The sequence below is a fragment of the Cervus canadensis genome, chromosome 17 (assembly GCF_019320065.1).
Source record: "Cervus canadensis isolate Bull #8, Minnesota chromosome 17, ASM1932006v1, whole genome shotgun sequence".
In the NCBI taxonomy this organism is placed as follows: Eukaryota; Metazoa; Chordata; class Mammalia; order Artiodactyla; family Cervidae; genus Cervus; species Cervus canadensis.
Window position 1 is genome coordinate 26,528,866 of NC_057402.1, and position 14,836 is coordinate 26,543,701.

At 38.2% G+C, this 14,836-nt stretch overlaps 1 protein-coding gene across 3 annotated transcripts in view; it reads right to left on the minus strand.

Annotated features, from left to right (window-relative positions):
- NUBPL (nucleotide binding protein like) overlaps positions 1-14,836 on the minus strand; it is a 229,357-nt gene that overhangs the window by 10,409 nt on the left and 204,112 nt on the right. For all 3 annotated transcript variants that reach the window (XM_043490248.1, XM_043490249.1, XM_043490250.1), the window contains exons 9-10: positions 6,944-7,064; positions 2,471-2,553 (exon numbers count right to left, since the gene is read on the minus strand). In XM_043490248.1, coding sequence (XP_043346183.1) covers positions 2,471-2,553; positions 6,944-7,064 — 204 coding nt within the window. The remainder of the gene's footprint in view (positions 1-2,470; positions 2,554-6,943; positions 7,065-14,836) is intronic.

The following is a 14,836-nucleotide window of genomic DNA, read 5'->3' on the forward strand; positions in this document are numbered from 1 at the left end:
CATATCCCAGCAACTCAATCACCTGTACCATAACTGTCGACCCTTAAGAAAGAGAAAGGAGCTCTGGGTCCTGAAAGAGATAGTTCAAAATGAATCTACTTGACCAATCTCAGACTCCTGGCTGTCAGCTTTGCCCTTGTTGTATTCACAGTTCTAACAAAGCTTGGCTCCTTTGTCTTTCAGTTCATATAGGATTAGAGGAAGCAAACTAGAATGGAAGGTGGGATAGTTATGGGTGGACAAAATAACGGTACTGTGCATCATGAGAAATGCTGGGCTGGAAGAAGGAGAAGCTGGAATCAAGATTGCCGGGAGAAATATCAATAACCTCAGATATGCAGATGACACCACCATTATGGCGGACAGTGAAGAAGAACTAAACAGCCTCTTGATGAAAGTGAAAAAGGAGACTGAAAAAGTTGGCTTAAAGCTCAACATTCAGAAAACTAAGATCATGGCATCCAGCCCCATCACTTCATGGCAAATAGATGGGGAAACAGTGGAAATGGCGGCTGACTTTATTTTTCTGGGCTCCAAAATCACTACAGATGGTGATTGCAGCCATGAAATTAAAAGAAGCTTACTCCTTGGAAGGAAAGTTATGACCAACCTAGACAGCATATTAAAAAGCAGAGACATTACTTTGTCAACAAAGGTCTGTCTAGGCAAGGCTATGGTTTTTCCAGTGGTCATGTATGGATGTCAGAGTTGGACTATAAAGAAAGCTGAGCACATAATTGATGCTTTTGAACTGTGGTGTTGGAGAAGACTCTTGAGAGTCCCTTGGACTGTAAGGACATTCAACTAGTCCATTCTAAAGGAAATCAGTCCTGAGTGTTCATGGGAAGGACTGATGATGAAGCTGAAACTCCAATCCTTTGACCACCTTATGCAAAGAGCTGACTCACTGGAAAAGACCCTGATGCTGGGAGGGATTGGGGGCAGGAGGAGAAGGGGACGACAGAGGAGGAGATGGTTGTTGGCATCACCGACTCAATGGACATGGGTTTGGGTGGACTCCGGGAGTTGGTGATGGACAGGGAAGCCTGGCGTGCTGCGGTTCATTGGGTCGCAAAGAGTCGGACATGACTGAGCGACTGAACTGAACTGAACTGAACTGATAAAGCTATACTTATTTGGTAAGGGGAAAAAAGAGAGACGCTGAGAGGACTGATTGAGGCTGTTTGGCAAAGGAGCATAAGAATTACATTAAAACTGATGCACCAGATGATGGCTCACTTTCTGACAAAAACAGCAACTGCTACTTAGGAAAGAAGAGATACATATGACTTTATTACATATGATTATATATATAATAAAATTATTATATATAATAAAATCATACATATATTATTTCATTTCTATTTTAAAAAGAGTAAAATAAAAGAGCCATGACAAACCTAGACAGCATATTAAAAAGCAGAGACATCCCTTTGTTGACAAAGATCCATATAGTCAAAGCTATGGGTTTTTCCAGTAATCATGTATGGATGTGAGAGTTGGACCTTAGAGCACCGAAGAATTAATGCTTTTGAATTATGCTGTTGGAGAAGACTCTTGAGAGCCCCTTGAACTGCAGGGAGATCAAACCAGTCAATCCTAAAGGAAATCAGCCTTGATTATTCACTGGAAGGACTGATGCTGAAACTTACACTTTGGCCACCTGATGCAAAAAGTCGACTCACTGGAAAAGATTCTGATGCTAGGAAAGACTGAAGGCAAAAGGAGAAGAGGGTGGAAGAGTATGAGGTGGTTAGACAGCATTACTGACTCAGTGACATGAATTTCAACAAACTCTGAGAGAGAGTGAAGGACAGGGAAGCCTGGTGTACTGCAGTCCAAGGGATCACAAAGAGTTGGTCACAACTCAGTGACTAAACAACAACAAGAAGAGAGTTTACACTCACAGGCAGTAAGCTTCAGCAGTCTTTGAAAACTCTATCTGTATCCCAAATCATAGTAGATAATGAAACACTATTAATTTTCCCACCTCACCTCCTCAATCACATTTATTAAAATAAACACAGTGGAAACTCCATCTCTAAATGTTTATACAGTTTCCCCACATTCGACGCAGTTTTTTCTTGTATTTGATTTCCTTCTCTCAACAATCAGCTGAACTTCTAACACTGAAATAAAATAACTTCAGGCAGTGAGATAGTGCTAGCTAGCAAGAAAAGAACTCTACAAATTCCCACTGTTCATGCTCATCGTGAGAAAACTTATTGGGTGATGATTCTTTGTAGTTGAGCCTGTTCAGTTGATAATTCAGAATCAGCACTAGTATGTCTACCTTATAGTAACTTAAAGAAGCTTTGAATAAGTTAACTAATCTTTGGTTAATACATGCATTCCAAATAGACAAACTTGATCTCCCCAACCTTCTTTCTTTATATCAAAAAGTATATATCCTAAAAGAAATTAAAATAAATATTTATAAATATAACTAATATTTATAAATATAACTTACCTCATCACTTTCAGGCTGTGAAAACACAATTGGCTGGCCTGTATCTGAGGCTTCCCTTATGTTAAGATGTAAGGGGATGTCTCCTAAAAGAGTCCACCAGATAACCATTAGTACCACAAAAGCTTATACAGGCATTTGAAATTTTACTCTTTGAACTGCAGAAACAAATTGATTCAAATCAACCTGAGTTATGACTATCCTCAAATTGCTAAATTTCTGAAAAACAGATTTCAAATGAAACTTAAGGACAAAATATTCCATTTGAGGGTAATACTATGATTATATTTGAAAGCAGTGTGGCAGTCAATCAAGGAATAAGATCTCTGATTTATTCTTTGCTGGAGGTCTTCCAGCAAAAATGACCTGGAAGATATTTGTCAATTTTTCTCCAATAACTGATATAGGTGTATCTTGCCACAAAATAAGAGGAAAATGAAAAGGAAAGATGTCGAGGCAACATAGTTTTTAAAAAGCACAACAGAATAATCTTCTTGATAGTGGCAGATGGGTGAGCAGAGAACTGTTAAAAAGCAGGACAGACTTGTTAGTTCAACTATCTGCCTCTTTACCAGATAGAATTATTTTTCTTTTAATACATATCAATCGATACAGCACTATACATAACTTGTGAACTTGATGAGCTCTCAGGAAATAATAAGAACCTCCAATATACAGACTTGTATATGTGTGTCTTTCCTGAGGATACATTAGGTAGTAGAATTCAGAGGAAAAATGCTCTGATCCATCATCCAATGGATTCTTTCTACCACACCATCACAAATAAAGCTGAGATTTAAAATGCAGTAAATGGAGTAGAAGAGTTGACTTTCATGCTGCTCAGCATTCTTAGAACCACTTCAAGTCCATGCAAAGGTTATTGAAACATGTGTGTATGTATGTTTTACACAAAATATTCATTCAGTACCATGCCATTCAATGTAAATAATGCAGAAGAAGAATGTGCTACAAAGTTACAAACCTACCACAATTTATATTATGAAGTATATAGAGTAACAGTTATTTCATGTGCCTCTTATCATCATATTTTGAGATCTTAGCCAACTCTCTTCTGTAAATGTTCAATAGACAAAAATGCATGAATATTTCAGTAACCATGTAAAGACTAGTTTTTCAGTAAATTGGGTGTCTATTCTATAGATCAACTTTAGACTATAAGAAGCTGTCATGGGGGAAGCAGGGGAAGATATGTTACAGAAAATATTTAGAAACCCCCAAAGTTTTTTCTCTTGATTTATGAACTGCCAGTATATAGTAAAGAATCCTGAATGCTTTCATATCTACCACAGTAATAGAAGAAAAAAGTAAAATCATCTCCATTATATAGAACACCTTGTTCACTGTTGTTCAGTGCTTGTCATGTCTGACTCTTTGCAACCCCATGAACTGCAGCACGCCAGGTTTCCCTATCCTTCACTATCTCCCAGAGTTTGTTCAAACGCAAGTCCATTGAGTCAGTGATGCCATCCAACCATCTCATTCTGTCACCCCCTTTTCCTCCTGTCCTCAATCTTTCCCAGCATCAGGGTCTTTTCCAATGAGTCAGCTAGTGACATCATTTCTGCCCTCCAGAGACTCACAGTCCGCAGAAGAGGAGAACAAGACAGAGGAAAACCTTGTTAGGAAGTAGATGGCACAGTGAGAGCCGCAGGGGACTAACAGCTGAGAAAATTAAAATGCAGTAAAGGTGATGAGAGTTGCCGAGGTTCAGTCTGGCCTTGAAAAGTACTTTTGAGGGGTTAGGGCCGAAGGAAGCACATTTCAGAGACATAAGTTAAAGAGGTTTCTGTGACATGATCTGAGACCTTAATTACTAAGTATAAACTGTCCCTGTAGCTGAACACGGACTTCCCAGATAGCTCGGTGATAAAGAATCCACCTGCCCAGAGGGACAGGGTGGGGAGGGAGGTAGGGAGGGGGGTTCAGGTCTGGGGGGACATAGGTATACCTGTGGCCGATTCATGTTGATGTGTGGCAAAAATCATCACAATATTGTAAAGTAATTATCCTCCAGTTAAAATAAATTAATTTAAAAAAAAGAAAAAGAATCCACCTTCCAAGTAGCTTCAATCCCTGGGTTGGCAAGATCCCCTGAAGAATGAAATAGCAATCTACTCTAGTATTCCTGCCTGGGAAATCCTACGGACAGAGGAGCCTGGAGGGCTATAGTTCACAGGGTCACAAAGAGTCAGACATGACTGAGACACTAACAAAAACCATCACAAGCTGAATATTCATAAAATTCTGAAGAGACATTTTACCAAATAATCATTTGAAACACAGCTACCTAGATGAAAATAAGAGACAACAAGTCAGTAAAGGACAAATAAGAGTCCTAGGAGTGTCACCCAGCCAGAAGGTCACAGGTGTGAGAGCTCTTTCCCTGATTTCAGTTCCTTGTTCCCAGTTCCACCCTCTTCATCATCAGAGCGCCTGTCCCAGTTCATGGGAGAGCCCTCTGGGCCCCACGATCACATTAAAGGCAGATGTGCTCTACGTCAGAACTCTAAATTATTTTTCCTGTAAGAGTTTGAGATACAACAGTCTATAGCACTAGCCGAGTTTCTGTGATCAGTAGTCAGTGTTTCTGATATATTTTTAGGGTAACTATACATTTGATTTGCAGGGCTTCCCAGGTGGTGTGAGTAGTAAAGAACCCGCCTGCCAATGCGGGAGACATACGAGATGCAGGTTCGATCCCTGGGTCGGGAAGATCCCCTGGAGGTGGGCATGGCAACCCTCCAGCTTTGGCAGCTCCAATACTGGAGTTGCCACTGGCAACATGGCAACTCCAGCATTCTTACCTGGAGAATCCCACGGACAGAGGAGCCTGGCGGGCTACAGTCCATAGGTGGGCTACAGTCCATAGGGGCACAAAGAGTCAGACTCGACTGAGGCGACTCAGCATGCATGCATACATTTGTGAGCTGTTGGTTAAAATGTAACTTCCATATGTAGATTGTTCCTCTAGGAGACATGTTTCAAGTCCTAAATAATTGACTTATAAAATCATACCACCCGTTCATAAATTAGGGAATTATAATACTGTCAGCATAATTCAATAATGCCATTATAATTACACATTTACTTTATTATATAAGTGAATGTCAATCTGCTATGTTATTATGCAGATTTGGGAAACTGAACTTCCTAGGTTAGTTAAATGAGAAACAGTTGCAGAATAAAATTAGTATCTTTAATTATAAAAATGTATCAAAATATATCATTAGTATTCACCTGGTACTGTGGTAGCTACTATAGTACAAACGCATAAAAACAATAATACATTTAACATCAACTTTTAGAAACCTAATTATAATAAAGAATGTTTTTAATTCCTTGATCTCTAAGGAATCTTAATTGTTAACTACCTAAAACATATAATTCACTCTATGCCTCTATTATTTAGTACCTAACATCTGCCTTTACCCAGAACAGAACCTCATATGCAGAATATCAAAACATGTTCCCTAAAAAGTCCATTAAGTTGGCTTGTGGATTTTTTTTAAAAAATATTTTATCTAAAATCTGTGTTTTGCTCCTTTAACACATGATTTGACTTCTCCTTCAATTACTAATTAATTCTTCAATTCAGTAACATGAACAGTATAGACAAGGTAAGTTTCAGGTGCCATACTTCATAGATACGGCATAAAAAGATTACAGAAAACAGTAAATACCATTTTTTCTAGAGCAGAGGACTTATACATTCAGAACTGATCAGGAAGGCATTTCTTCATGCTCATCAAGAACTGACACTTCCAAAGACTGCCACAACATATGAAATAGGTATTTCTATATACATCTGCTCAGCTGGTAAAGAATCTGCCTACAATGCAGGAGACCCTATTTCAATTTTGGGTCGAGAAAATCCGCTGGAGAAGGGATAGGCTATCCATTCACTCCAGTATTCTTGGACTTCCCTTGTGGCTCAGCTAATAAAGAATCCACCTGCAATGCAGGAGACCTCGGTTTGATCCCTGGGTTGGGAAAATCCCCTGGAGAAGGGAAGAGCTACCCACTCCAGTATTCTGGCCTGGAGAATTCCATGGGCTGTATACAGTCCATGCAGTCGCAAAGAGTTGGACACTGAGCGACTTTCACCTTCACTTTCTGCTTATACTAACAGATGTCTTTCCAACTTAGCAAACAAACTGATGACCATTATTTAAAATGTGGACTTCAAATCAGAGTACTCAAACCACAAAACTTTCTTTGCAAATTCAGGTTATGGGCAGTTTTCATCTATAGCAAGAGTTATAACTGGCAGAACAAACCCCCTATTCAAAATGTGTTCCACTAATGAAGTATCACAAAAAGCCAAAGAAAGGGTAACACAGAGAAGTGCACTATACTGACTTAATTCAAAACACAAAGCCAAAAGCATTTCATCATTCTGAGACGATCTTCATCACCATGCTAGTTCCTTTGCAAAAGAATATCTGGTGGTCTTACCTAGAATATCAAGGTCAAGGGTCCGTGCTAGTCTCCTTGCACCATCAGCACCAAAAATATGAGTTTTGTGTTTACATTTTGGACACTGGAAAACACTCATATTTTGGACAAGGCCCAGAACCTAGAATAATAAAGACACATTGAAATCAAAACAAAATTAAACCGAATTTCAATCCGTTATTTCAACAAGCTTCTACTGTGTGCCTACTAGGTTCCAGAGATACTATGATGCATAAGTAATGGTCTCTGCTCTCAAGCAACTCAAGCTAGTGGGAGAGCAAGACAGATGCCATTAACTCGAGTAATGAGATGGGTGCTAAAAAATTATACATGATGGGGATCAAAAATTCTGTTTTGGAAGAATAAGAGGGATCTCTGAGTTTCCCACAGAGAACTGTTTCTTCAGGTTGAGTGTAAGAAGAGGGGTTGAGGCCTACAGCAGGAATTCTAGGCAGAAGAAAAGGGCAGAAGCCAAGGCAGTGAATTTTGATTCGCAGGGCCTATTTTGGCTGCAGGCCCGTAAAGGTGACAAGGCAGAAGTTAGTTTGGTAGAAAGGTCAAGGTGGTAAGATGCCAAGAGATGGTAAGGTGCCAAATGCTGTCCATGTATTTGAGACTTTATTCTTGAAACAACAGAGATGGCACTGAAGAGGCAGTGATACACAGCCAGATCTGTTTTAGAATTTTCCTTTGAGGTCAACATGGAAAAAATAAGCAGGAAACAAACAAAAGAAAAGACACGGTTAAGAGGCTAACTGTGAAAAAAAAAAGAGGCTAACTGTGGACAAAGCCTCACAGTAGACAACAGGTAACATACATTGTTATTGTTCAGTCGCCCAGTCGTGTCCACCTTTTTCTGACCCCATGGAGTGCAGCATGCCAGGCCTTCCTGTCCCTCACCATCTCCCAAAGTTTGCCCAAGTTCATGTCCATTGCATCCGTGATGTCATATAGCCATCTCATCCTCTGACGCCCTCTTCTCCTTCTGCCCTCAATCATTCCCAGCAACATATACTGAGTACTTATTCTAGGTCAGGCCTTGGGATAAGGGCTATATATGCACTATCTTACTGTCTCTTTACAGAACTTTATAAGATGGGTTGTTAGCATATCCTTTCTATAGGTGAGAAAACTGACACAGTCAGCAGAAGACTGAAACTCAGCTCTTATCAAAATGTTATCATTTAAAATAAAAATTTAAAGCTATATACAAAGTGTTCATTTCTTTCTGAGTTTCCCCAGCTTCAAAAGAGATATTTCATAAACATTAGCTGAATAAACAGACAGGCTCTATTTATGATCCTTCTAATCTTACTCCTTATTTATGGGAAGCCTGGTTGTCTTCTAGAGTAAAAATGGAGAAAACAATTGGCTTACAGGTAACAATGTCCATATCATCCTACCAATCCCACCAATACACTTATCGTTATGGGAGATATCTCTATTAGAACATTTGCATTTTAAATGAAGAATAGCACTGATAGTCCACAATTAAATATATCAACAAGAAGGTGATCAAATGTGTTATTCTTTCTGAAAAGAGAAACAGGAAAGACTAAAGTTTACTACCACGTATGTAAATGAAGACAAATAGTGAGGGATGTAAATCTGTAGCTAAGCATTTTCCATGCATTATATGCCCTTTCGCTGATGGAAAGTGTCACAAAAAATAAATCATAACATGTTTTGGTAATTCAATGCCATCTTCAAAAGCTAAGGAAAACCCAGCTAAATATCACACAGCTTATTTTATTCACTATGTCTACATAATATACTCATTACTTGAGCTGTCTTACTACCATTTACCTTGAATGTATATATCCCCTAACTGTAAGGTTTTCATAAATGTAAATATAAATAAAACTATACACTTTTACAAAATAAAATTTTATATAAATAAAATTATATATATTTATAAAAATAATATAAATAAAATAATCTCTCAAGAAGGAGAAGAAAGAAAAATGCAACATGAAAATTTAAAGAAGGGTATATTCTAATTCAGAGAGAATGTGAAATGTATTCCTTCTCTGGAAACTCTTAGGCTCTCCAAGATATAGAGACATGGAGCAAGAGTATATTTGCAGTTTGTCTGTGATTAACTTATTATTAAATCATTTGCTATGGACTGTATAAATGTCTCACACATTCCCTGTATAGACTACATAAATGTCACAGACATAAAATTGTAATCAAACTCAGGATTTAATGCTATGCTATAATATGCCAATAACTAGGCTAAACACAAGAAGCAGCCCAGAGTAGTGAGCAAAACAGACTTGGAGCTTGCACGCTAACTGGAGAAACAGATTGAATAATTAGTGCAAAAATTCATTTTAAAAACTAGAACAGTTTCTCTAGAAGCAAAGTACAGAGTATTACGAGACTGTAGAAAAGAGAGGACTCTATCTACTATGGAAGTCACAGAGTGGGGAAATGTTTGATACACTGATCCAACAGTTAAAGAATAAGCAGGTTAAAAACAAGGAAAAGGGAGGAAACACACTCAAAAAAGAAGTAGAAGCATGTCTACTTCAAGGAACTGAAAGGCAGCAGGGCTGAGGTATGGGGTGAGTGGTGCGAGATGAGCCTTGAGAGGCAGGGTCTGCAGGCCATGGTAGGTATGTAGGTTGTATGAGTGCAGAGATGCCACTGACAGTTTAAGCAAGAGAGACTGCTATGCTTATAATTGCAGGAGACTCATTTCTCAAGACCGAAGGCTTTAAAAAATAACATGGAATAGAAAAACTAAAAGGATTTTTCTTTGTATGTTTATTTCTTTGAAAAATACCAATCCAGTAGGTGACAGTTTTCAGCGAAAGGCCAAGGAGAAAAGGAAAAGTATACCCATTTGAATGCACAGTTCCAAAGAACAGCAAGGAGAGATAAGAATGCCTTCTTCAGTGACCAATGCAAAGAAATAGAGGAAAACAATAGAATGGGAAAGACCAGAGATCTCTTCAAGAAAATCAGAGATACCAAGGGAACATTTCCTGCAAAGATGAGCACACTAAAGGACAGAAATGATATGAACCTAACAGAAGCAGAAGATATTAAGAAGAGGTGGCAAGAATACACAGAACTATACAAAAAGATCTTCACGACCCAGATAATCATAATGGTGCGATCACTCACCTAGAGCCAGACATCCTGGAATGTGAAGTCAAGTGGGACTTAGGAAGCATCACTATGAACAAAGCTAGTGGAGGTGATGGAATTCCAGTTGAGCTATTTCAAATCCTAAAAGATGATGCTATGAAAGTGCTGCACTCAATATGCCATCAAATTTGGAAAACTCAGTGGCAACAGGAGGGGAAAAGGTCAGTTTTCACTCCAATCCCAAAGAAAGGCAATGCCAAAGAATGTTCAAACTACCGCACAATTGCACTCATCTCACACGCTAGCAAAGTAATGCTCAAAATTCTCCAAGCTGGGCTTCAACAGTAGGTGAACTGTGGACTTCCAGATGTTCAAGCTGGATTTAGAAAAGGCAGCTTTTTAGAGATCAAATTGCCAACATCCGTTGGATCAATGAAAAAGCAAGAGAGTTCCAGAAAAACATCTGCTTCTGCTTTATTGACTATGCCAAAGCCTTTGACTGTGTGGATCACCACAAACTATGGAAAATTCTGAAAGAGATGGGAATATCAGACCACCTGACCTGCCTCCTGAGAAATCTGTATGCAGGTCAAGAAGCAACAGTTAGAACTGAACATGGAACAACAGACTGGTTCCAAATTGGGAAAGGAGTACATTAAGGCTGTTTATTGTCACCCTGCTTACTTAACTTAAATGCAGAGTACATCATGAGAAATGCTGGGCTGGATAAAGCACAAGCTGGATGAAGAAGAACTAAAGAGCTTCTTGATGATAGTAAAAGAGGAGAGTGAAAAAGTTGGCTTAAAGCTCAACATTTAGAAAACAAAGATCATGGCATCTGATCCCATCACTTCATGGCAAATAGATGGGGAAACTGTGGAAACAGTGACAGACTTTATTTTGGGGGGCTCCAAAATCACTGCAGATGGTGATTGCAGCCATGAAATTAAAAGACGCTTGCTCCTTGTTAGAAAACTTATGACCAACCTAGACAGCATATTAAAAAGCAGAGATGTTATTTTGCCAACAAAGGTCTGTCTAGTCAAAGCCATGGTTTTTCCAGTAGTCATGTATGGATGTGAGAGGTGGACTATAAAGAAAGCTGGGCCCCAAAGAATTGATGCTTTTGAACTGTGGTGTTGGAGAAGACTCTTGAGAGTCCCTTCGACTGCAAGAAAATCCAACCAGTCCATCCTAAAGGAAATCAGTCCTGACTATTCATTGGAAGGACTGATGCTGAAGCTGAAACTCCAATACTTTGGCCACCTGATGCGAAGAACTGACTCATTTGAAAAGACTGATACTGGGAAAGACTGAAGACAGGAGGAGAAGGGGCCGACAGAGGATGAGATGGTTGGATGGCATCACCAACTCAATGGACATGAGTTTGAGTAAACTCTGGGAGTTGGTGATGGACAGGGAGGCCTGGCGAGGTGCAGTTCATGGGGTCACAAAGAGTCAAACACCACTGAGTGACTGAACTGATCTGAAAATACTCTAGTTTTGACCCTGCACAGTTCTTTTCTTCACTGGATTCTTCTCCTGGAAACAAAGTTAGTGTTTGTCTTCTTTGAATTAGATGAGGACATGTATCTTGTTCTGGCAATGAAATGTGAGTTGAAGTGACATGTGTCACATCCAGGCAGAGGCTTTAACTGCTAATTCCCCATTATGTTTCCCTCTCTCCCTGGGACAAGCAAGCTTCCAGAAAGTGGCTGCTCAATCCATCTGGGTGCCAGAGTAAGAACAATGCAGACGAGTGTTAAAGCCAAACTGTATGGTCGTGTAGCATGAGAAAAATAAACTCATGTTGTTTTAAGCCACTGAAATTTGAGGGTTGTTAGTACACATAATCCAGCCCATACTGGCTGACAGAAAGGTGTAGGAAGAAAGTACTAGAATTTCTATTTCTTCCTTATGATTTCCTTTTCAATCCCAACTTTTCCATGTGTTACAATGGAAATAACATTAATAAATGTGTACTACATATAGATACATATAATTTATAATATTGCCTATATATAGTATGCCTTATAGCATCTATATATAGGTACATATAACATATTTTTATATAATTTATATCTCTACATAGTATACATAATAGAATCTACCTCTATATATGTGTATATATATAACTATATATACTTTCAAACATCACTTATTCATAAGAATGTACCATCAAAACAATTTAGAGATAACCTTTTATATGTTTGAAATTAAGAGACTGTGATACCTAAGCTTGGCTCTATTACTGATATTCTTCTTCTAGTTAAAGGACAAATGCCTAATACTGCTTCCTAAGTTATTTTGAACAAAGTAACTCCTCTTAACTCTAGAATTTCCTCAATTAAAAACTTCCCACACAAATACCACATTTCTTTAAAAAAAAAATGCTGTATAGTAATGGAACAGAACAGACAGCCCAGAACAGACTCATAAATGAAAGTCACTAATTTATAATGGAGATGACACAGTGCTGCAATGTTAATTGGACATCCATATAGAAAATAAGAAATCTTAACCCTCTATCTCACACCATGCACAAAAAGTAATTCCAGATGGACTGTAGAGCTAATATGAAAGATAAAACAATAACATATTTGGAAGAAGACAGCAGAATATACTTAAAACCTTGGATGCAGGGAAAGATTTTTTTAGCAGGACACAAAGAAGCACTAAACATAAATGAAAATTTTTTGCTAAACTGGACTACATTAAAATTAATAACTTATCAGAAGACATAATTAAGAGTAAAAAGGGCACCTATAGAGCAAGAGATAGCAGCTATAATATACATATATAACAAAGGACTTTTATCTAGAATATATAAAGAACTCCTGCAAATCAATAAGAAGAAATAAGGCAATACAACAGAGAAATGAGCAAGAGACTTAAAAGGCACTTCATAAAAAAAGATAATCAAAGACAAACAAACACAAGGAAAAGTATTCAATTTTAATTATCATCATGGAAATGCAAATTAGAATCACAATGAAATATCATGCATTTATGCTTAAGACCTGATTAGAACAGAAAAAGGTCCTATGACTACAACAACCCCCCTGCCTACAAAAAGTTAAAAACCCAAATATCAAATGTTGATGATGACATACAACAACTAAAACCCATAGCTTCAGCTGAGTGCAAAGTGGTACACCATTTTGGAGAACTGGTAGTTACCAACTTAAACTAATGTATGCCTATACTGTGGCACAGTATTTCCATTCTGTTATATGTTAAAAAAAGTGGACATAACAGTTACCAAAAGACATGCATAAAAGTGTTCATAACTAATTATCCAAAAATGAAAAACTACCTAAATGTCCATTAACAGTAAAATGGACAGATAAATTGTGGTGTATTCATATAATGGAAAGGGCTTCCCTGGTGGCTCAGATGATACAGAATCTGCCTGCAATGTGGGAGACCCAGGTTCAATCCCTGGGTCGGGAATATCCCCTGGAGAAGGAAATGGCAACCCACTCTAGTATTCTTGCCTGGGAAATCCCATGGACAGAGGAGCCTGGCAGACTACAGTCCACGGGGTCGCAAAGAGTCAGACACAACTGAGTGACTAACATACAACGGAATGCTACACAGCAATGAGAAAGAAAGAACTTTAGCTACAGTCCACAGTATGAGTGAATCTCTCAAACATAATTTGAAGCAAAAGAAGCCACACAAAAGTATATACTTATTATTCCATTTATATAAAGTTCAAAGACACGTAAAACTAACCAATAGTGTTATAATTTGGATTCTGCTTTGGGGGCAGTGATCAGGAGGTGGCTCAAGGCAGAAGCTTCTGGGGTAAGGGTGATGTTGTGTTTCTTGAACACAAACAATGGGTGTATTCACTCTGCAAAAATGCACTGAGCAATATATACCTACAATACATGCCTTTTTCATATGTATATTGGACATCAACAAAATGTTTGCTTTTAAAAAAAGGTGATCATGTGAAGAGCGGCCAAGAAAGCAGTAAGAACAAATATCCAAAATGATGGCTTACTGGGCATCTTGTGAACCTGCACACAAAACCAACCATCTGTTTTAAATAGAAAATATTCCATAAAAAGAGAGGTAGCAGTAAAATTAATATGAGTAAAATTAATAATTCAGGAAGAATAATCCCCTATTCTTTCCACATGACATTCCCAGGAAAGAACTGAAAGAAAAACCTAAACCCAGAGAAGCTCTGAAATGGTGGGGTGTTAGACCCTTAATGTCTCATAAGGTATCCACTAGTTCACATGTGGCTGCTAAGCGTTTGAAATGCGGCTAGTATGATTTGAGATGTGCTGTTAAGTATAAAACACACGCTGGAAACCAAAGACTTAGTACAAGTAAAAGAAGGTAAAATATGTCAATAATGTTTTAAAGTTTACAAGTTATTCTTTAACCTTTTTTCATTGAAGTGTATCATGAATACACACAGAAAGCACACAAATCGTAAGTGCATGACTGAATGGACTTATCATAAAGTAGGCCCATGTTACCATGACACTGTTAATAAAATCTAGCCAGCACCCTAGAAGTCTCCCTCTATACTCTCCAAAACAGGTTGCCAAAGGTATAAACTAACAGCCTGATTTCTAATACCATAAATTTTGTCTAGTTTTGAACTTGATATGAATGTAATCATGCAATATACTCCTTTGTGTCTGTATGATGCATCCAGCTAAATCACATACATCTGCAGTTCATTTTCATGGAGTCCTAAGAGTCCATGATGACTATATCACAGTTACTCATTTTCTCGTTGGATCATCTGTGCTGTTTCCAGATTTTGGC